We start from the raw sequence: 24,473 nt of genomic DNA, 5'->3' as shown, positions 1-24,473 counted from the left end.
CGGTCACAAAAGTAACCTCCTCACCCAAGCTACACCAAATTCCTCTACACAACATAGAAAACAGAGTTAACATATTACAAAAGCTGAAACCCCCACTCTGCATCCACCGGGCCATTGGCCTCTTGTTGTCTTACATTTACATTTAAGGTGGAGAGTCAAACTTACTTCTAAGTTATAACAATTCTGAGTTTTATTAAAGGTACAAGCATCAGCATCAGCAACCCCCAACTGTAGCTTCCTGTCTCCTTTTATGACACCAGACCCCCAGTGTCCATAAACTCCTTTCCCTCAAAACAACTACACACACTCTCAGGCTACAGCTAAGCCAAACTAAGAAACAGACCTATCCTTCCTTATTCCTCCCATCTACTGCTGGACCCTCTTATCTAAGCAAATTTAACACATTGTATTCTAATAATTGTTTTCTTGTACTCACAGTTGATAACCCATTACATGCAGTAAATGCATTGCCCAAGTGTCCCCTCTCCCCACTGCCTGTCAATAAAGAACTTTGTGTTGACAAGATTGTTAGGTAATCATTTACAAATCTATAATATCTGCATGGACAGCGTTAACTGATGAGGTTGAGAAATTCAATACTGACATTAAAAAGTTTACTCTTCGGCCAACACGCTTCTGCCATCTGCCTTTTTTTGTTTTTTTCCAAAAAATTATCCACAGTCAAAGCTGTGCAAGGAATTCTGGGATATGTTGCGCTGCAAATGATAGACCCGTCTCATCCTTCAAGTCCGGGGAAATGAAGGGCGCATTTGGAATTGGGACAGCCTCCATCACGTCGCTGTGGTGTAATCAGCCTTCAAATGGGGTCTCAAAATTGTACCAAAAAACTCTGTACCTCCCTCCATCCAACCACACACTTCTTCGGGTTTGCCATCAGCCCTGCCTGCCTCAGGGAATCCAGGACCGTGAACAACCACTGCACATGCTCCACGGAGGTATCACTATGAATGATGACATCATCCAGGTAGGAAACAGCATATGCAGTGTGAGGACGCAGCTATCGAGGATGTGCTGAAAAATGGCCAGGGCTTCAAACAAGCCAAACGGAAGTGTGACGAATTGGTACTGTTAGGGTTCAATGTTGAGAGAAGGAATCCATAAATAACCACAGATCCAGGCGTGTGCAATTTAGACGGCATTTTAATGAATACACATGTGTGAGTTCAACAACCCAATCAGTATTGAACTGCTTTACCATATTCAAACAACGGTTTTATAGGGTTAAGATAGTACAGCCCCCTTTTCTGTTGCTAGGCAGATTTAAACAAAGCATACGTCACTCCAAAACCACAATGACTCTTAACATAGTCTAAAACAGAACATCTTCTTCGGGTCAACGCCAGGCGCTTCCTGTCAGCCCGCCTTCGCTGTCGCTTATCTTCTGGGACATCTGGTGCACTTCCTGGACTACCACGTACGCACCCAAACTTTGCAGTTATAAACTCTTACCTACTAAATGAGTCTGTGTGTGTGTGCACGTGCGGGGGCGCGTGCATGCTGTGTACTGTGTACGTGTCGTGACCTCTCACTATTTGTGTCTGTATGTGTGTCTCGCCCTTAAATGCTCTCACATCTCACCCGTTACACTTCTGACCTTTCACCAGAACAGAGGCTCATCCTTACATATAATAACCTAACTGGAACTATATATGTAATCTACTGAATAAATGTTTTAATCAAAAGCCTCTACTAAACGTTTCATATCCTACTCACAGTACTTGCAGTCAGAGTCTGCTTTCAGTTTCACTTCTGCAAGAGCATGCCTTGCAGACGTGTATTTCCTGTCCATGCAGTCAGTTTCTCACCTACTGAAGACTATGTGTAAGAATATAAAACATTCAAAAACCTTTAAATTATAGATTCAACTCAACAATTTAAAGTGGTTCTTCTTGGACCTATAATAAAGACTAATATGATCCCAATATATTTGAACATCTGAATGCATCTGAATGCAACATCACTATTAATACTGAAACGGTAATGATGATTATAAAAATAGCAGCAAATAATAGCAGTAAAATATTTCTATTCTCAATAGTACGAACCATACAGAGTGGAGAAGGTTGTTTTAGTCTTTAGACTCTGCAGACAAGGGAATCTGCCAATCAGCTGCGTTTCAAAGTGGTGCTCCATGAGAGTCGTGCACACGGACAGAGGGGAGAACACATCTGCAAAGCGCGGTTGCAATGCAGGAACATCTGCTTTTTTGGAATGTTTGAGATGTTAATCACAATGCATCTTAAACACACGCTCTAAAAACGTTGTGCCCACAGCACGTTTTTGAGAAAAATCTAATATTTTTGTCCTTGAAGATCATTTCAGAGTTTTTAATGAGCTGCAGGATCCTTGTTCAGTGTGGTTGGAGAAGAGTGAAGTCGCCTCCTCTGATAAACCTCCACATGTACCACTGAAAACAGTTAAATTAGTTTGAATCTGAAATCATGGCTCAAACTACTTGTTCTGAGACCATTTCTTTATTTTTCACACCAAACTGTTTAATAAGACAAACGCTACACAGAGTTCATCAAATATAACTAACACTTTAACATTATCAGGATTTCATAATACAAACTTTAAATCAACAGGAAAACAGCTGCAGAACATGTGGATCAAAATGAATTCATTAATAAACAACACGTGGACTTCAAGGATACAGTAAATACACTAAAGTGAAAGGAGGAGCCAAAATTTGAAGGAATTTGAATTAAGTAAAAGTCACCGGTGATCTTTAAAATGGTCCTGATGTGTGCTGCTGTTTTTAACTTTCAACATTTCTTTGCTGCCACTGTGAATACGAATGTGTTCATTGCCTAATTAAATAAAGGTTACACTGACTCACTGCTTCATCTTCTGGTACAAACTGGTATTACATGGAAGCACAGCCCAAAACCAGTTTAGCTTGAGTTTCTTTTTTCTGGACATAAAGTCACAGCAGGTGTTGTTTCAAAGCTGGTGGACAGATTTAGTTCATTTGGGAAGTTTTAAGAGCAACTGCTGTGAAAATATTTGCAGTTTTGGGAGAAAATGATTTAAGAGAAGGGATTACCACAGCAAAAGATTAAATATGAATGAAGGATTGAAATTTAACTGAGGTAACACATAAAATGAATACAACTACTAAACACTACTGTGTCCTAAGGGAACAAAGAATAAAATGTAACAGGGATAACATTTTAGAGAATTAAAATCCCTCAAAGGAAAAAACATAAACTTGATATGCATATCTATACATGCAGCTTCCTAAATGTAACATTCAGGGTTATTCACTGCAGGTCCAGAAATCAGAGCTACCTCATCAGATCCAAGTGTGGCATCAGCTGACACTCTTTACAGGAGATTCCATCTGAACTCTGTGGAGCCTGATCTCAAGGTTTTTAAGTCCAACCCTGAAACCAGAAGGCTGATGTTTGCACAGAGCAGATAATGAAGTGAATGCTTTTGCACATTGGTAACAGTGAAACAGTTTATTTACAGTGTGGAATTGTTTGTGTTCGGAGTATGAACTGAGATTCCTGAAGCTCTTGTCACACTGGTCACAGCTGAAGTTCACTTCCATGTGTGTACGTTCATGTTTGTTACGATGACCTGATTGTGAGAAGCTTTTGTCACAGTGTCTGCACTTGTATGGTGTCTCTCCTGTGTGGATTCGCTTATGTTTTTTCACTGAGCTCATGTGCAGTGGTGAAGGATGACCCACACTGGTCACAGATGTGCTTCTTGACCCCACTGTGGAAGAGTTCATGTATTTTTAATGTACTTGGTGTGTGGAAGCCTCTCCCACATTCTTTGCAGTAGTTCATTTTGGCTCCAGTGTGTCTACGTTGATGAGGTTTTAGGTCCCGTTCATGACTGGAGGTTTTTCTACAAAGGTCACAGAGAAACTCTTTCCCACCACCACAGTGACGACAGGGTTGAGAAGTGGATCCATGTGCGTCGCTCCACTTCTAAACAAAGACAGTGTAAGTCAGGGAATTCCTTCAACATTTTTATCCTGAACGTCGCCTGAAATAAAGAGCATCTCTGCCAACGTCCAATTACATTTTACTGTTTACATTACAACACTCAGCTTACTGAGAGAAAATGAGTCTTCATTTTTCCAAACAGTTCATTCAGTATAACTCCATAAGTTTACTGATCAGACTTGTTCCAAACAATCAGGTTAAAAATACAAGATAAATATAAATACATACCTCACAGTAACTGCACTTGTAGAGTTACTTTCTGGTGTGGATCTGTTGGTGTTTTTTCAGCTGATATGGATATTGAAAAGACATTCCACACAAGTCACAGCTGTAAGGTTTAACTCCATTGTGGATGAGTTGGTGAGTTTTTAAGCTGATAGCCTGGGAAAAAGACTTTCCACACAAGTCACAGCTGTAAGGTTTAACTCCACTGTGGATGAGTTGGTGAGTTTTTAAGCCGCTAGCCTTGGTAAAAGACTTTCCACACAACTCACAGCTGTAAGCTTTAACTCCACTGTGGATGAGTTGGTGAATTTTTAGGCTTTGAGCCAGGGTAAAAGGCTTTCCACACAGGTCACAGCTGTAAGCTTTAACGCCACTGTGGATGAGTTGGTGAATTTTTAGGCTTTGAGCATGGGTAAAATCCTTCCCACACAACCCACAACTATAAGGTTTAACTCCACTGTGTAACACTTGGTGTGTTTTTAGGCTTTGAGCCCGGGTAAAAGACTTTCCACAAAACTCACAGCTGTAAGGTTTAACTCCACTGTGGATGAGTTGATGTCTTTTTAAGTCTGTAGTCTGGGTAAAAGACTTTCCACACAAGTCACAGCTGTACGGTTTAACTCCACTGTGGATGAGTTGGTGAGTTTTTAAGTTTCCAGCCTGGGTAAAAGACTTTCCACACAATTCACAGCTGTAAGGTTTAACTCCACTGTGGAAGACTTGGTGTGTTTTTAGGCTTTGAGCCAGGGTAAAAGACTTCCCACACTCATCACAGCTGTACGGTTTAACTCCACTGTGGATGAGTTGGTGAGCTTTTAAGCTTCCAGCCTTGGTAAAAGACTTTCCACACAAGTCACAGCTGTAGGGTTTAACTCCACTGTGGATGAGTTGGTGAGTTTTTAAGTTTCCAGCCTGGGTAAAAGACTTTCCACACAATTCACAGCTGTAACCTTTAACTCCACTGTGGATGAGTTGGTGAGTTTTTAAGTTTCCAGCCTGGGTAAAAGACTTTCCACACAATTCACAGCTGTAACCTTTAACTCCACTGTGGATGAGTTGGTGAGCTTTTAAGTGTCCAGTCCGGGTAAAATCCTTCCCACACTCATCACAGCTGTAGGTTTTCTCTCCCTTTCTTCTGTGAGGTTTGTCGGCCTCCTGAGAGCGCTGACTTCTCGCTCCATGTTGGTCCTGCAGTGACAGAGATACAAACAGAGGCAGTGAGTGAAATGCAGTCATGGAACAAACTGAACCTTCCTCCATTGGTGGAATCAAACATGTCAACAAAAACACATTGTAGGTGTGTTACCACCACCTTCTGGTGATAGTATCACATTACAATGATGTGCTACAATGAGAGTTGTAATGAAAATGACATTATTGAAGAAATATTGATCTCAGTAGAGAAACTCTTTTATTTCAGAAATTTTTTTGAATCCAACTGATGATATTGTTGTTTCAATGTGTGTAGAGAAAATATGATCTTTGTATTTTCTTGTAACTTCTGTGGTTTTTGGTTGTGAATGTAGATTCTGTATATATGGAGGAGCCCAGGATGGAAAAGATAAAGCTGCTGTTAACATGTTTTTAAAAACCAACCAGCTGTACACACAGTTTCTATAACAGTGTAACTGTGATGTTTTTCTCACCTTTTGTGTTGAAGTCATTGTTTCCTCTGTAGTGGCTGAGCTGAGTCCAAATGGCTGAAATTGTTCTTCTGCTGCACCACCAGACTCCTCTTCTCCTGTTACTCAGCTGGGACACAAAAAGTATATATATGCATTTTATCCCTGACAAAAAGAAGCAGAGCAAATAAACATGACTAAACTCCTCAGTGACAACAATACCTATGAAGCTTCAAGGTGAAACCCCAGAAGCAACTACAAAAACAAAGTCATCAGTTGCCTACAAGAACTTGAAAGGGAAAAACCACTGACCCCCCTGCATGTCATCGCCTTTACCCAGGGGATGCTACACCCTGTATATATGGACTTCCATAGATCCACAAAGACGGAGTCCCGATCAGTCTCAATGGTAGCAGTATAAACTCAGCCACCTACAACATTTCAAGCACCTCATTACCATCCTAGCTCCCCTAGGATGGTAATGAGGTTTTTAAAAAAACATTTCGAAACTCATTTTGTTAATGTGGAATTCTAAAATTATTTTACAAATGGAGAATTTATTCTACAATTCATCATCTAAGCATCTAAGAATTGTGTATTTTGATGTGTGTGGCTATTGTGGTTCTCCATATGGTGGTACAAATAAAGGACATAGAAGAAGTGGCACACATCACGAGGGGGTACATGTTGAAGGTGCTAACAACACACAATGTGGTTGGCTAGGTTAACTCACAAACAGAATTTAGCTGTGCCTGACTACAATAGAGACCTTCTTCTTTAGACGTTTCTGAAACAAGAAGGTGTAGTAAACAGATTTGTTTCAGAAAAAGGGGTAAAGTAGTTAAAACGACATACATAAGCACAGAATGTTTTAACACATACACACACATGCAATGAAGCTCATGAATACCAGATGGTATTTTAAGCCTGTGTTTTGGATTTTATCACCTTGTTCGGTTCACTTAGTGAGATGAGAAACGATATATGAACTAGTGGACTAATATTACATTAGGAAAGATGATTGAATGATAGCAGGGGTGAACAGAATGCAGCAGAGGGTTTAAATGAGTGAGACTAACAGATTCTTAGTTTCTTGTTCCTGATGATCAGATAAACGATGAGTTTAAAATCCAGTTAAGGAACGAAGAAGGCCAAAGATTTTAAGTTTTTAGGAATAATTGTTGATTTACGTCTTAAATTGGACAAGAATAGAATAGAATAGAATAGAATAGAATAGAATAGCCTTTATTGTCATTGTACAGGGTACAACGAAATTGGAGTGCCACGCCCTTGGTGCAAAATGCAATAATAAATATAAATGTAAAATATAAAAGGTACAATAAAACAATCGTAAGTACTCAAACAATAGTAAGTACAATATATACAGGATAGCAGCAATAATATAATGACAGTATGAATAGCAGCATAATATAATGACAGTGACAGTATGGTGGTATAGCTAAGCAGGTTCAATTGTTTTTGCGCTTATTTACTACGGTGATAGCTCTCGGAAAGAAGCTATCCCTGAATCTGTTTGTCCTGGTTTTATGTGACCTGTACCGTCGGCCTGACGGTAATAGTTCAAACACTTGGTTGCTGGGGTGAGAATGGTCCTTGATGATATTGCCAGCTCTGCTGAGGTACCGAGAGTTTGCAATGACCTCCAGGCTGGGCAGAGAGCAGCCAGTGATCTTCTGGGCTGTGTTGATGACCCTCTGCAGTACTTTCCTGTCTGCAGCTGAGCACCCTGCATACCATGTTGTTATGCCGTACGTTAGGATGCTCTCTATGGTGGCTCTGTAGAATGTCACCAGCAGCCTCTCCTCCAGGTTGTTCCTCCTGAGCACTCTCAGAAAGTGGAGACGCTGCTGGGCCTTTTTTTTTTTTTACCACCGCCGTGGTATTTGCAGTCCAGGAGAGATCATCAGAGATCTGCACGCCCAGAAACCTCATGGAGTGCACCCTCTCCACACAGTTCCCGTGAATGTAAAGTGGGGCCGGGTCTGCTCTGCCCTTCCTGAAGTCCAAGATAAGTTCTTTAGTTTTCGTGGTGTTCAGTTGGAGGTTATTAACTGAACACCACTCAGTCAGTCTGTTGACCTCATCTCTGTAGTCCGACTTATCCCCCCTTGAGATGAGTCCAACCACTGTGGTGTCATCCGCGAACTTTATGATGGTGTTTGAGAGATGGGTAGGGGAGCAGTCAGATGTGTAGAGTGTAAACAGGAGGGGACTCAGAACACATCCTTGTGGAGACCCGGTGCTGCGTGTGATGGTGCTGGACAGGTGGGGGCCGAGTCTGACAGACTGTGGTCTATTTGTCAGGAAGTCCTTGATCCAGAGGCAGATGGGGGTGGAGAGTCCAAGGTGAGACAGTTTCTGGACCAGGATCTCCGGGATGATATGATTGAATGCTGAGCTGAAGTCCAGGAAGAGCATTCTCACATAGCTTCCTCGGTGCTCCAGGTGACTCAGCGCAGTGTGGAGCGCTATGGCGATAGCTTCCTCGGTGGATCGATTTGTCCTGTAGGCAAATTGGTGGGGGTCCAAAGTGGGAGGCAGACCAGCCCTGATGTGCTGACAGACCAGTCATGTAATCTTCTTTCATGTAAGCATGTAAAGAAGATTGCTAAGACGGTCGAGGCTAATCTGAATTGTTTTGAGTTAATTCACAGGGCTCTAGACTCTTGACATGGGCGCACCGGTACGCCTAACTTAAAAAATTTAGGCGTACCGGCACAAAAGTTAGGCGCACTCAAATTTTTCAACCGCTTCGCTCAACACCGCAGTTTTACATGTGCAACTTCTTTGGGGGGAAGTCCATACAGACAATATTCATTTCTAAATGATTAACTAACAATGTTGTGCTTAAAGTGCTTTGTCAATATTGTAGAAAATGTTAAACTTAATCATCATCTTGGCCTCCTCTGACGACCTGTTTGCTGTTGCATGCTGCTGAAAGACAGTGGGGAGAGGGGACACTTGGGCAGTGCATTTATTGCAGCATGAAGTGTGTTTTCTGGATACACTGCTGCTTTTTCAGCATTCAAAGATTGATGGCACTGTGTCAGAGCTGGCTATGAATTTCAGACGGATCAGGCCTTAACTTAACAAAAAAGTTATCAATAGTTCTTTTCATCTTTTCTTATTACCCACAGCTACATCCACTTCTGTCGGGCCTAGGCTGCTCACTAGGGCTGGGTATCATCACTGATTTCTATAATCCATTCGATTCCGGTTCTCAAAGTCCTGATTCGATTCAGTTTAGCCTCAGACAGTCAGAAATATTATAATTCTGATCATTTATCAGTACTGACACTTGTGAGACTTCATCAGAATTGTGAACATCACAGCAGATGCCTTTGTGTAAAAGTAACTGAGAATAAAACACAGAAAAACATGAAGGAGATTTTCCTGGTCTGGCTTTTTTATAGCAGATAACCTTAAAAAATATTCTGCAATATTATATAAATTTCTTCAGTATTGAACAGCAGAAATTAGGCTTTCTTGTCGGACGTCATTTACATGAAAAAAGAAAAAGACAGCGCTGTAAACAACGGTAGACTGGTGGGTAATAAGCGAATGAATAATCCAGAAAACAGAGATTTGAGACGGGAAACTGTTCTTGAAGTACACACAGGGAGCTGTGTAGGAAGTGTAATTTTTATCGTGGTGGGAGCAAAACAGCAAAAGTCAGAGGGAATTCATGACGACATTGATCAAATGTGAAGCGCAGTTTGCTGCTTCTTTTTGGCTCGGCGAATTTTGGTTGGAGAGACAAAACTTGCAGCTCAGAATCAGCGCAAAAAGACGTAAACACAGCGCGGACCCGACGCATCAGAATCGCTAAGCTCCGACAGCGTGTCCGTCTGCGGGCCGTCCGGTGAGAAAGCCGAGAAAGACAAAGCTGATTCTGATGCGTCGGGTCGCTCTGTGTTTACGTCTTTGTGTGGAATCCGTTAATGAATTGATATCGCCTTATTAAAGCTACTCACCTCCCTCTTCTACCTGCACTTTCCACTGGACCACGGCCAATCAGAGAGGTCCCGCCCCTGACTATCTCTGATTGGTTTAGTCCACGATAGGGGCATAATGTGTGTCTGCTGTTGACCACATGGAGAGTTGCAGAGATTTTTTTTGTTACCCAAACAGGTGCGACCAACTGTTACCAACATTTGGTCGCACCGGTGCAACCAAATGTTTTTTTTTTAGTCGCACCACGGAAAAATTTGGTCGCACTCTAGAGCCCTTTTCAATGCCCTTTTCAATGTTTCTGTAAAGCACCTTGAATCACCCTGTTGTTGAATTGTGCTATATAAATAAACTTGCCTTGCCTTGCCTTGCCCTGATTCAGCACTATATACCTGCTGAGCTGCTTGAGCAGCTCAGTTATTTATGCATTTGTCACGTTCCTGGGTCTTTGGACCCAGGGTTTTGAGTTCTAGTTTATTTTTTATGTTTATGGTTTATGTTTAAGTTTATGTTTAAGTTCTTTTGTTTAAGACTCTGCAACCATGTTCTACCGTTCTACCGTTTTGTGCTAGTTCTGGTCGTTTTTCTTAGTTTTTTTCTACTTTTTTCACCCGTGTCTGGGGACCCAGAGCAGGGATCCTTTGCTTACGGTAAGGATCAGCTGTTAGCGCTGCGTCCTGCAGCTGTACTGCTGGCGGACAGACCCGACATTCCCAGCGAGCTGAGGAGGAAAAGACGGGGGTGTCGTGCTGGGAAGGAGCACCGTCGCCCGAGAAGGAGACGTTATCGACCATCTCTTCCTTCTGTAATTATTGGAAATGTAAGATCTTTGCCCAATAAGATGGATGAGCTCACGTCGCTAACCTGGTCACAGAGGGAGTACCGGCAATGTAGCATCATGATGCTAACGGAGTCGTGGCTAACACCGCTAACTCCGGACACGAGCGTGACATTACCGGGATTCCAGCTGCTGCGAGCGGACAGGACGAGAGACAGCGGTAAGAGGAAAGGAGGGGGACTGGCAGTGTTTGTGAATGACAGATGGTGTAACCCCGGGCACATCACTGTAAAAGAACAACTCTGCAGCAGAGACATTGAGCTGTTAGCCGTTAGCATGCGTCCGTACTACCTGCCCCGGGAATTCTCGCATGTTATCGCGATAACAGCGTATGTCCCCCCCTCGGCCAACGCGGATGCAGCCTGTGACTCTCTCCACTCTGTGGTCAGCAGACTGCAAACACAATCTCCGAGAGCCCTTCTCATAATATCAGGGGACTTCAATCATGCCTCACTGGACTCCACACTGCCCACCTTCACCCAGTATGTGACCTGCCCAACCAGAGACAATAAAACACTGGACTTACTGTATGCCAATGCAGAAGAGGCATACAGTTCATCACCTCTCCCTCCCCTGGGCAGATCTGATCATAACCTGGTGCACCTTGTCCCTGTGTATGAGCCCTTAGTGCGAAGGGAGCCACCAGCCACCCGCACAGTGCAGAGATGGTCGGAGGAGAGCGAGGAGGCTCTTAAGGATTGTTTCGAGTAGACTGCGTGGGAGGTGATCTGTGACGACCACGGAGAGGACATCGACAGCCTTACTACATGCATTACTGACTATATTAATTTCTGTGTGGATAACACCGTACCTACCAGGACTGTACGGTGTTTCTCCAACAACAAACCCTGGATTACCCCAGAAATTAAAGCTGTCCTCAAGCAGAAGAGGAGGGCCTTCAAATCCAAAGACAAAGAAGAGTTGAAAAGGGTGCAGAGAGAGCTGAGGGGACTGATAAGGAATGGGAAGAACAGCTACAGGCAAAAGATGGAGAACCAGCTTCAGCAAAATAACGTTGGTGAAGTCTGGAGAGGCCTCAGAACCATCTCAGGCCACAAACATCAGAACTCTCTGCCTGGGAGGGATGTGAGGTGGGCAAATGAACTGAATCATTTCTTCAACAGATTTGATTCAGCCATGAGGCAGTCTCCAACATCGGCTGCAGACTCACCCACCCCCACTGCTGCTGTTCCACCTCTGACACCTCAGATACTTCACACCTCCTCTATTCACCCTGCTCACCCCTCCCCACCCCCAACAACAGCATCCAATACACACTCAACACAAGGCTCCAGCCTGTCTCTCTCAACCACCCAGGTTAGGAGGGAACTGAGGAGGATTAAAGCCAAGAAGGCAGCGGGTCCAGATGGCATCAGCTCGAGGGTCGTCAGGTCCTGCGCGGACCAACTGTGTGGGGTGATGGAGCACCTCTTCAACCTGAGCCTGAGGCTGGGACGAGTCCCACAGCTCTGGAAAACCTCCTGTGTTGTTCCAGTGCCAAAGACTTCACGGCCCAAGGACCTCAACAGCTACAGGCCGGTGGCTCTGACATCCCACCTGATGAAGACCCTGGAGCGGTTGGTCCTGGCTCAGCTTCGGCGCCTTGTGAGCTCATCACTGGACCCACTTCAGTTTGCCTACCAACCTGGCATTGGAGCGGATGATGCCGTAATTCACCTCCTACATCGTTCCCTCGCTCACCTGGAGACCGCTGGGAGCACTGTGAGAATCATGTTCTTTGATTTCTCCAGTGCCTTCAACACCATTCTTCCCTCGGTTCTGAAGGACAAGCTGGAGAACTCAGGAGTGGACCATCACCTCACTACCTGGATTCTGGACTACCTCACCGACCGACCACAGTATGTGAGGACTCAGGGCTGTGTGTCGGACAGGGTCGTCTGCAGTATGGGGGCCCCACAGGGAACGGTTCTGGCTCCGTTCCTCTTCACCATCTACACTGCAGACTTCTCCCACAACTCCACCCAGTGCTTCCTGCAGAAGTTCTCTGATGACTCTGCAATAGTCGGCCTCATCACTGATGGGGACGACAAGGAGTACAGAGGACTGACTCAAGACTTTGTGGACTGGTGCCAGCTGAACTACCTCCAGATCAATGCCAGTAAAACCAAGGAGCTGGTGGTAGACTTCCGCAGGCACAAACATCCTCCACTGTAACCACTGAACATCCAAGGTATGGACATTGAGGCTGTGGACAGCTACAGGTACCTTGGTGTTCATCTGAACAGCAAACTGGACTGGACTCATAATTCAGACGCCCTCTACAGGAAAGGGCAGAGCAGGCTGTACCTGCTGCGGAGACTCAGGTCGTTTGGAGTGGAGGGCCCACTCCTGAAGACCTTCTATGACTCTGTGGTGGCCTCAGCCATCTTTTATGGTGTGGTCTGCTGGGGCGGCAACATCTCCGCCGGGGACAGGAAGAGACTGAACAGGCTGATCCGCAGGGCCAGCTCTGTTCTAGGATGCCCTCTGGACCCAGTGGAGGTGGTGAGTGACAGGAGAATGGTGGCTAAGCTGTCATCCCTGTTGGACAACATCTCCCACCCCATGCATGAGACTGTGACAGCACTGAGCAGCTCCTTCAGTGGGAGACTGCGGCACCCACGGTGTGGGACGGAGAGATTTCGCAGGTCTTTCCTCCCCACTGCTGTCAGACTCCACAATAAAGACTTTAACTGATCAAACACACACATCCACAAATGTGCAATAACACTAATGTGCAATAATCTTTTCTGGCATCGTTGTATTTTTACTCAGTTGTATATAGCATTTGTACTCTATTTTTATCTCATTGTATATTTTATTCTATTTTATTCTACTGTATATAGTATTTTATTTTATTCTATTCTGTACAGTTGTGTACTGTATTTATTCTTATTTTATTTTATTCTAATTTTTGCTTCATAACTTTTGCACTGTCCACTTCCTGCTGTGACAAAACAAATTTCCCACGTGTGGGACTAATAAAGGTTATCTTATCTTATCTTTAGGTCAGCGAAGTTGATTTGGTTATTAGATTTCCCTTTTATTTTCTTCCCCTGTATTTAAGTTTCTCTCACCCTTTGTGTTTCATGCTGCGTGTCATATGTTACCAAGTTTGTATTGTCATGTCTCAGTCTCATGTTTCCTGTTTTATTTTGAAGGTCTGTGTCCTGTGTCAAATCTGTTCAATGGCATCATTTAGGGCTGCACAATTAAACGCTAGAAAATCGCGATCTCAACTCATACTTATGTGCGATCTCATTTCCAAATGACAACGATGTAAGGAGAAAAAAAAAAAGATGACGATTGTACCGCATTTTGATCCGGGACATAATCTCCATGAAAACAAGCGCTCACTCTTCATGCTCAACAAATGACAAGGGCGGAGCCTTATACCACGTGATACAGAAGCCAGCTGGCAGGGAAAAAACAACGGAGAGCACGTGAGAGAAACTGCCGGAGGGGAGAAAACACAATGAGTGCAGAGGAAAAGCTCGCTGATGGCGGTGAGAATGACAACCCCCCCTGTAACATTAATTCCAAGAAAAGGTTCTCATTCCTCTGTGTGGAAGTTTTTTGGTTAAAAGAAGATGATGAGAGTCAAAAAAATATAATTTGCAAGCTGTGTTTTGCCATAGTAGCATCACCGCAAAGCTAACACTACGGATTTGTATTACCACCTTAAACGTCACCATAAAGTGCAATATGACGAAGCTGTAAAGGTCAAGAAAGTGACAGGAGAAAATCCATCCCGGTCAACCACCCAAGCATCAATAACGGGAACCTTATACAGTGCTTCCCCATACCTGTCAAACTCCCCCAGGCACAAAGAAATTACGGAGGCTATCACTGTTAGAGTGAATTGTTAAATGTTTGTCATTTTTATGCTTACCATCCATTTCTACATTGTTTAACTGTGGGATGAAAGGAATTCCACAGTCCCCCTCCCCAGATTCTTGAGTTTTTGGGTGAGGGGCTGTAGGTTTGATTACAGACACATCCTATCTGGAAGGTCTGTTTGATGTAAGCTACCTGCTCAGCAGGAGGTCTCTCTTTCACACACACACACACACACACACACACACACACACACACACACACACACACACACACTGCCTCATCTTTGTAACCAAGGGGGGTTAAGAGGGGAGGTACGTGTTGTAAACTATAACTATAACAACTGTAACAGTTTGTCAATAAATAGCTGCGAGCGAAGCTGCTCTTTGAAGGACTTTGGGGTGGAGACAGGTTAGGAGCGTGAGCTCCAAGAGCTGGTTCTTGACCAAAGGCCTCCCTTGTGCAAGTAAAATTGATCGATCGCTGTTGCCTTTTTTTTCTTTCATGGGAATAAGTCCTGGATACAGTGGGGTCTGAGTTTAGACCCAACATTTATTTGGTCCTTCGAGAGCCGGAACCTAACACATTGCATCCACCGCGAGGAGAGGGAGAGGACGCCTCGCAACGTCTGGGATGATTGACGGAAAGCCCTAGTGCCTTGTTTGTCACTAGGCCGGACAGTTTGCGCCTGAACTCCCCACGGGATGGATGGCGATTGACAGGATACAGAGACTCTTCCCATGAACGAAAACAACACGAACAGTGAGTAGAAAAGGCCTTATGCGTCACTGAGACTGCGCGGGCAGACGTGGGTCCAGGGGAGCTCTGGTTGCACGGGTTTCACGCGAACCTAAAACAATAGAGAGCAGCTACGTGACCGTGGGGTTTCTTGCAGGTACGGGCGTGCGCCAGCCGTGCGGGAAGGTCGCAGGCTACCAAAGAAACGGCTCCGTAGGTGCGCGGTTTCACGCGAGCACGGGAGTGCGTTGGACTGTGCGTTTAGCACGCAGGTCCATGAGAGCTGTGCGTGCAGACGCAAGCGATAGGCCTATGTTGTGTGTGTGCGGGCCAGACGTGGTCTGCATGAGTGTGGCTGATTGTTGTCTTGTAATGGAGACTAAACTTTGTAAGTCTGCCTTGAAAGAGAATGAAATAACTGCAAAGTTTTTATTGGGCAGCACGTGGTGTGTGGTTTGTTGATGAATGAAGTGAAATTGTGCTCTAAGCAGAAGCAAGTGTAAGTGTGTCTGACGTCACGGTGTGTGTGAAAAGGTATCCAGCTGGGGCAGACGTGATTCTGCAGGTCACCTGCCCAGCGGACAAAGAAATAACATACTTGTGTGGTGAATGATAGCACGAAGAGTGTTGATGTTTCTCAGCCTGAAATAGCTGTAATGCTACTTTCTGTTTTGGAGAGAAGGATAGTTTAAAAAAAAAAAAGAGAGAGAGAGAGAGAGAGAGAGAGAGAGAGAGAGAGAGAGAGAGAGATGTGTGTTGTTTTAAGCAGTGATGAGAATAATGAAAATGTGATGAGAGGAACACAAAAACATACAGAAAATGCATTAACTATACTAACCCTACATGCATATATACAATAAATGATACTCATGAAGACCAGACAGCATCTTAAGCATGAGATTCTGTTTGTCATCTTGTCCAAGTCACTAGTAAGATGAAAGTGATACATAGACTAGTGGACTGAATATTATAGGAGGACAGATGACTACATCATACACTGTAAAATGTAATTCTAGATGTTTGTTATTTCAACATATTATTCTATATCAGTTTGACGATAGATGACTGAAGTTGTTGTTATAACATAGAATTACAAGTTAAAAACGTCCCAATTACACCAAAAAAAGCTAACTTGAAAACTCATGTCCAGCTAAATCAGAAACTTATGTGAACTTGACAATGCGGGTAAGTTGAGCACAGCAGGATTCAAAACTGCCTCACGTGACTGCTACCGAGGTGCATCATGGGGAATTGGCGGTTAACGACATGCTCACTTTACTTGGACGTTTTCTAATCGTCTTCTTTGGAATATGCTTTCAAGGTGAGTAACATTGGTTATAACTATAAGGAAAGAGAGCTACAAAAGTTGGAACATGTTTTGAATTTATGGCATGATGTGTGTTTTTCTCTTTTACCGAAATGTTTGCTTTAGCTAATGTAACTTTAGCCGACAAGGTCCAGCTTGTGTGTCATGACCAAACTTGACCTAATAAACTGACATATGGCCTTTTTTATGGGTTTAATGTGGCACTGACCAAATCACAAGTATTGTGCCGCTAGCTTTAAGGTTGTGCACTCAACCACTGTTGCGATATTAGCAAGCTAACTCAGCTAATTAATAAAGCTTATTTCATATTGTCTCTGTACTTGTAAATTTCTTTCAAGTTCACAGGCTGTTGTATTTTGGTGGAAGTTCATTTTGGCAATATTTCCAATAACTGGCTGGGTTCAAAAAGAACTTTTTGGCAGGACTCGGATGCTTGTTGTCATCTGTTTATCCCTATGTAATCACTTAAGGTGTTATTAACTGCTGCATGCTAAGCTGCAAGAGTGCACTGAGGACTGAGACAAAATATGGTCTACAAACCAGCATTATATTAGTTTTTATCAGATGGTCCTCCAGTGTGCTTATTTTTTGCTTTAATTATATTGTGCAGTTATTTGTTACCCTGAAATGCTTTATGCTTAACAACAGCTCACAATTTTGACTTATTTTTGAACTCTTGTGATCAGTATGACTAGATTGTGTGAGTTTCCATACTAAACGAGCTGTAGTGATAAAATAATTGGCATCAGAGACACTGATTTTTGGCATGGTATACTGCAGAAGTTTTTTTTTTTTGCATAATTTACCTTTTAATTAAACTGCATTCTCTGTATTGTAACAAAACCTAACATTGTTTATATGTCAGAAAATTAGCAAACATGAATAAATGGCGAAAACAATATAATTATAACATATATTTTTATTTTACTTATTTTAGGTCTGTGAAGCCAAACTTGATGCTGGGGATTTATTTTTGTCAGTGGAGTCAAATGGTAAGTTACAATTTGTGCATTTTGTCATACTGGAAACACCTCAGATTATATTGTAATTTAATAGCTCTGTAGAACAAATGATATAAAGATTGTAGTGTCAGGGTACTTCTTAAGAAGTAATATGGCACTATTGATGATCACATGCAGGTGGCATAAACTAAATATTCAGACGTGTTACCAACAAATGATTCATTAACAAAAGCAATGGAGCAGACTGTTTAGGTTCTTGTGGTTGTAATAACATCCATAACTGCAAGTTTGTCATTAATTTATTTTCACAGGTCTAGATGATCACATTTGACTTTGTCATTTAAATGAGGTGGACTTGCAAACTTTGCGCTCTTTGGGGTAAATTGCTGTCCACTACATATACACAGAATGTGCACAGTATTTCAGATCTAAAAAGGGAGTATGTAATGGACTTGCTGGCTTTAATGTAAAAAGCCTGTTGTGTAACTTTAATGAGGCAGTTGGACTAAAACAGTATTGCTCATCAAGGTAAACATCTGAGGAATAAGGAAACTGTTACTTGTCCTTTTACTCAGTGTTCTTTTAATCGCACGTTTACTAAAGTTTTACATCACATAAGTCATTTTCACAATCATTCTACTTTAAAAGATTTCAAGACAGAGCTTATTGTTCTCTGAACTTCCTTGTTTGCTGAACGGCAGGTAAAGTGCATCTTTTTGTTTGTTTGCTTTTGTGTGTTTGTGTTTTCTCTAATGGGCCTCAGATGACTGTTTGCTTAAATTTGGGTCTCAAAGAATCTTTTTTTAATTCTGCCTGTACTCTCCACCCCTCTTCTTCTATTGCTCAGGTTGAAGCAGAATTTGCCCGTCTTACATCTGTTGACCTGAAAGGGTTCCTTTTTGCTGTGCTTGACCATTATGGAGAGGTTCGTGGAGCTGTACAAAATCAAGAGCGGCATAGAAAGGCTAACTAGGCTCATAAGATGCTTCGGAGATGATGTAAGTGTTCAACTGCGAAATCTAATCCTTTGTTTAAGTTTTAGGTTATCCAGTTCAACTGATGAACTCATTGAAAGAAAGCTGATAAGTAAAGTCTGTCATCATATTTCACAACTGGACATTTAGTGTGGTAACTTTTACAGAATCTGTGTATATTGGTGGTAGGTTGGATATCATATTCTACTTGAATGTCCTGATAAGCCTGATTCAAAATCTCCAATGATAATCATATATTGATGGAATTATGCATCAAAAAGCTGTGAATTTGGAGCTGTCTACATGCTTCATAAACACTGTTTAAAAAGTGTTTTTGTTTTCTTTTTGACTTCTTTGACCAGAGCCCTACACAAAGGAAGAGGACAGAGGACCTCATTTTCTAAAGGAAGAGCCCTCACACACTTTCAAGACTGTGAAGGTTAGCATTGTTTCTTTTAGTAAATTTAATAATGACAGCACCACAGTGGATTTTAAATTAAAAAGTACATGTGTACTTTTTCCTCACCAAATGTATTATTACAAGATCTTTGACACTGGATTTGGTCTGGGTTTCAGAGTAACTAACTGGCAAGCTAGCATTGATATTATTAGTGTCTTGTGTTTATTCATGTCTTCACCAGGGTCTTTGACATTTCGCTGCTGTACTGTTCACTTCAGCTTTACGTTTGATTTCTCACATTGTATATTGTAATGGCAGAGATATTAGGATATTTAAGGGGCTGCAGTGGCTGCTACAGCTGTGGGGGGCAATACTTTGGTGAAATGTCCTGGACCCTGGAAAAGAGACTGTGTAGACTGGGTAAGCAATTAAAGGTTACTGGCCGAGAGTCATTGGGCAGCTGGGTAAAGGTGGATGTTGATATTCAGTGCCAATTATGCAACCTGTTCAGCCATGTCTATATGCTCTTTTTTCATGCTGTTAATATAGGGGGAAAAAATAAACTTTAATCAATAAACTGATTAAAGAAGCATTGTCTATGGAGCCACAATCTGATCCTGTAGTGTAGCTGCAGTTTGCACATTTCATGTATTCTCAGCCAGATTTGGTTTAGAGCACAGCCAATATTTAGCATAAGTAGATTTAAATTCACACACTGGTGATGGCAAGCTACATTGTAGCCACAGCCACCCTGGGGCGCACTGACAGAGGCGAGGCTGCCGGACACTGGCACCACCGGGCCCTCTGACCACCACCAGTAGGCAACAGGTGAAGTGTCTTGCCCAAGGACACAACGACTGAAACTGTCGGAGCCAGGGCTCGAACCGGCAACCTTCCAATTATAAGACGAACTGTCAACTCTTGAGTCACGATTCAGTCATCCACCCATGTGTGTGAATGACTGAATGTGTAAAGCACTTTGGAGTCCTTAGGGGACTAGTAAAGCGCTATACAAATACAGGCCATTTACCATTTAAATTGAAAATTTTGTTTGAATTCTGCAATTGAAGACATGCTCAGTTATTTATGAACATGATCTTTGTTTAAAGCAAGAAATGGATTTGTAACATGGGGGTGCATATCTCATTCTGAAAAAACTTTAACAACTAATAAGTGTTACCCAAAGCCAATCACCATCATAAAGGCATCAGTATGGCTCTTCTTTGGAAAGACATGAATTGTTAAGCACAAGGGATATTGTGTAATTGTAATTGTGTAATTTTTTTTTTTTTTTGTCTTTGAACCCTTTTATAGCCGACAGGTATTGAAGACACGTTTTCTAAGAGGATGAAAGTTGGCATTGCGATGGTGAAAGAAGAAGACATCGATGTGTTGGTTGTCCTTGAGGCGGCAGTAATCCTGTCTAATCTGAGGGATGTCTCAAGTGCCATTTCCATGATGATGGGCCTTCTTTTTGCCCTCAACATAGACTATCCAAAGGAACTTAAGGACATCTTTGAAGTCATTCAGAACATCCTAATGAACATTGGTGGAAGGCAGTGCATCTCACTAGTGCATGGTCTAAGAAACAGACTCTTGCAGAAAGCCATGCAGAACTGTAATTGTATGATCCTTAGTGTTAAGGACAGTTTTTATTTTACTGTTTGTTTTTTTATTCTTGCAAGTTCTCATTCTCACTTTTGTATGTCACTAAATGACTACACTTTACATTCCAGATTAGACAATTACTCATTAGTTCATGGTTTAAGAAACTTATGTGAACAACAATATAATGGTGGACTTTGCAGATGCTTATCTCATGCAAGTCAGTAGTTTTTCCTTTGTTTTGCAATTGAGCAGACTCAAACTAATGTTTCTGAAATATCCATATTATCAAATGTTTCAGAAGCATGCAGTCATTTTCAGAGATATTGGTTCTGTGGAATTTGTTGCAATTGTAAACGAAGACAAATACAAGAGTTTGATGTCTTAGTTATTATAAACTGATCTTTACTGTCACTTATCAAAGGTTTTGTACTATTTCAATATTTCAAGTTTTATGCTAACAGGTGTGACTGAGCACAATGAAGTTTAAAAATTTTGTAAATGTAAAGAATAACTTTTCTAAAATAGCAAGTGTCCCGTTGATACATTACATTAATGCAGACTTTATGTTGTTACTTCACAAGAATCACTACTGCTCCTAGAGTATTGGTCAGAATTTCATCTTCACCCAAACTGGGCTCAAGACCAAGTTCAAATTTATTGTTTCACAGGGAGCAGCCTTTGAGTTTTGATGGATTGTGAGCCTGATGAGCTACGTCACTGATTTTTCTGTTTCTCAGATGACTAAGATGGCACAATAAATGGTGAATGTTGGGTGCTCATGAGTAATTGTCTTGTCATGTTCTTAAAACAAACTTTCTGTATGAAATGATCAGATAGACTTTAATGGAATCTGTGGGGTTTTATTTTTTTCTGTAAACAAAGAAAATTAATTTAAAGGAATGTAGATATTTAAACCTGAGATCTAAGATAGACCTAACAGGTAGTTTTGCTGAAATGGATGTTAGAAAGCCAAAAAAAAACAAAACAAAACTTAAGATGTTTAATACACATTTTTCTTTACATCCAGTCAATCAACTCTGATAATTAAAATGAAACTGATTTACAAGTTCACTCAGCTACCTTAAGGAGCTCAGTTAATTAATAAACTTAAATCAACTTAGCTAACAGATTATGTTAGTTAAGCTAAAATAGATTCCTAAGTTAAAAGAACTACTAAAGTATTTGAATTAACTAAAAAACCCAAGTCAACTGAACTAGGACAAGAGTTTAAACAATAGATTATTTTAATTTAGCTGAAAGAGTTTTCCCAAGTAAAGATGACAATTAAAGGAGTTGAACTGACTAACAAATCTCAGTCAACTAAACTAAGATGAAAGTTTAGACAACATGTGATTTTTCATTAAGATAACAATTGGTTGTGTTATAAGAACAAACTCTATTTCTTGACTTAACTTAAAATTTTAAGGCAGCCCTTTACCTCATATTTTTAAGTTGAAACAACAAGTTATATTTTACAGTGTAGAGGAAAACAGAATGCTGATGAGGGGTCTTACATGAGTGAGCTGATTGTGAGTTTCTCGTGTGTGAGGAAGTTTTACCATGGCACACATTTGGTTACATGAGAAGAAACTTATTATGTGATGAGACAACAGGGTTATGCTGTATGTTGTGTGTGGCTGATTGGATGAATGTTTGAGATTGATCTAACTGTTGATTTTTCTTTTGTTATTAAGTTGAGCCTGCCAAATGGGTTGTTACGATTTATCCCCCTGGCATGAAAAACACGTGTCATGACTTGAACAAGGCCTTTCTTTCCTTTGCTTTCCTTTATTTTCTTTCCTTTCTTTTTATTTTGTTACTTTCATGGTGCACAGAAAGTTTCGTTTGATGGTCTCTGTTTGAGCAGAGATGCACGATTAGAACAGAAGCGTTATACGACTCGTCGTCGAGAAAACTGTTGCAGTGAGTTTCTCCAAAAATTAAAATGGGCTTGGGAGGAAGCCACTTATTTGGGACAATCAGAAAACAAGTCCCTGCCAAAAAGGATTCAGCGAGGTAATCCGATTCTAAAGTTTTTCTTTTTCTTTTGAAATGACGTCATTGCTGGCAGTAGAAACTTATTGCGTCACGAGAGGTTCTACTGTCAGCAAATAAAAAATGAGTGAAAAAACTGACTGACAAAAGCTGACAAGACTGACTGACTTAACGCCATTGTGTGAAGTTAACCCCCACCTGACAAAGGTGTGGATGTATCTCTGTGTGTGTCTCTATTGCAGGAGCAGAAGGAGACCACAGGAGGAAACTTGGGTCACATGACTATGTGAACTCTGCAAATTTAACCTTTTAGTTTAAAATTTTCTGTGTCTGTGAATTTACCATGGGTGTGTTATTAACTACTTTGTGTTGCTCACAGAGATTACTGTGAGAAAGAGAGTATGCAAATGCGCAGCGCTAACATTTACCATTCTTTTTACAGCAGATGGTTAATCATGTCATTCGATCATGTGATTTATAGCAGGACACATCTTAATGATGTTTTTCTATCACAGGATTACTGAGATTTTGTGTGAAGAAAACTGTGGTTACACGCTGTGTGTTGGTGATTAAATTACACTGTGTTGTGGAGAAAATGTTGAAAATTACAGGGAAGATGTGAATACAGTGTGGGATATATTGTGTTTGAAAGCTTTATGACCTTTTTACAGCATCTCTGGAATCTGGATGGCCGACGCCTGACCACCAGGATGAACCGTGTGTTGGCTAATGTTTGTTCTTCTTTAAGAGTGCTTGTAAAGGATTCAGCACAGACAGGCAAGTGACAAGTGAACAAATGTGCAGTGATTACAGAATAGTTGAATATGGGGCTCATTAGCTGGCCACTATTGAGCTCACAGTGATAAAAATGAGTGGAGTGACAAACTTAAGGAAAGTCACAGATTAAATTGTGGAATAAATTGGGATGACTCATGATTTGGGACAAATTATGATAAAAAGTGATTTGATGACTGGAGAAAACCTGCACATGATATTTGTCTTTTATGCTGAATACTTTATTACTCTTATGATCTGTAGTTGGTTGAAAATGTGAAGTTTGATTTAAAGACTTTGTCTTCTAGGATACAGGCTCTGGGTGGAGCTGAGAGTTAGACAAGCTAAACATTTAATTGCTGGCTAATGTTTTTATACAGGGTTACAGGTTGGAGTGAAGCTGCTCCAAGGGACAAACCCTGGAGATTGTTTTAGGGAGACTGTGCAACACTCTTGTACATGTCTCATAGGGGAGTTGACACATGGCAGAAGCCATGTGGCGAGAGGAGTGTCATTTTAATTTGCAGATGTCGCCATGACGAGAAGGAGTGACTGCGAGGATCGTCCTTAAGATGGAAGCTGAGGCCTGGAGAGAGGCTTCAGATGGATCAGAGATCGCCTTCAGCACAGAGAGCTGTGCTCCTGAGCTTCCAGGAGATCGTCATGAGGAGACTCTGCACAACAAAATCTTAAATAAGATGAAAGACTTTCGACGTTGACGTTGAGGAAGACAACTAAGGTGTACAACGTGCTCTGCCTTTAAAATCTTCGGCAGCGTCGGAACATGAGGACCTGAGGGAGCGTGCCAAGCTCCAAAAAGTGACAGCGCAGAGGAGGTCCAGCGATGGACTTGTGGTTCTGTGAACAGCACAAATGCCAGGTGACTGTGAAATAACTAACAGCACTATGTCTGTGAAGGTTCTCAGTCATCCAGGTCATCGTAGTCAAAGGAGTTTGCCTGACCTCAGGAATTCACATGACAAGGTGGGGCCAGGTTTCACAATGGGCTCACCCGAAACCCTGGCTGATTAGGTCCCACACCCGCTTTCACACCTGGGCGCATGTGATTAGAGGATCACCAGGGGGTCCTTTGTCCCTCCTTGGGGAGATACTCCCACTGGGTTTAAATCTGGGACTCTAGGCCATTTGACCTTAGAACTGAAGAAGCTTCTCGGATGAGAGGTGAAACGTCTTCAAGCAACTCAAAGAAGTCCAGAC

At 42.0% G+C, this 24,473-nt stretch overlaps 1 protein-coding gene across 3 annotated transcripts; it reads right to left on the bottom strand.

Annotated features, from left to right (window-relative positions):
• Positions 1-3,591: 3,591 nt before the first annotated feature.
• On the bottom strand, positions 3,592-6,425 carry LOC112846528 (zinc finger protein 2 homolog). Of its 3 annotated transcripts, none has more exons than XM_025906094.1 (3): positions 5,855-6,425; positions 4,212-5,396; positions 3,592-3,965 (listed from the first exon to the last, which is right to left on the bottom strand). In XM_025906094.1, exons 1-2 carry the CDS (start codon positions 5,870-5,872, stop codon positions 4,236-4,238), a joined length of 1,179 nt encoding a protein of 392 aa, XP_025761879.1. In that variant the 5' UTR covers positions 5,873-6,425; the 3' UTR covers positions 3,592-3,965; positions 4,212-4,235. The 3 variants fall into 3 exon arrangements, with proteins under 3 accessions (XP_025761879.1, XP_025761880.1, XP_025761878.1); XM_025906095.1 differs by having other exon boundaries at positions 3,592-3,962; XM_025906093.1 differs by having other exon boundaries at positions 3,592-5,396.
• Between the last annotated feature and the right edge of the window lie 18,048 nt (positions 6,426-24,473).

Source organism: Oreochromis niloticus, linkage group LG3, assembly GCF_001858045.2.
Source record: "Oreochromis niloticus isolate F11D_XX linkage group LG3, O_niloticus_UMD_NMBU, whole genome shotgun sequence".
NCBI lineage: Eukaryota > Metazoa > Chordata > Actinopteri > Cichliformes > Cichlidae > Oreochromis > Oreochromis niloticus.
Note: the sequence above shows the minus strand (reverse complement) of the source record. Positions and strands in the feature narration are given on the sequence as shown.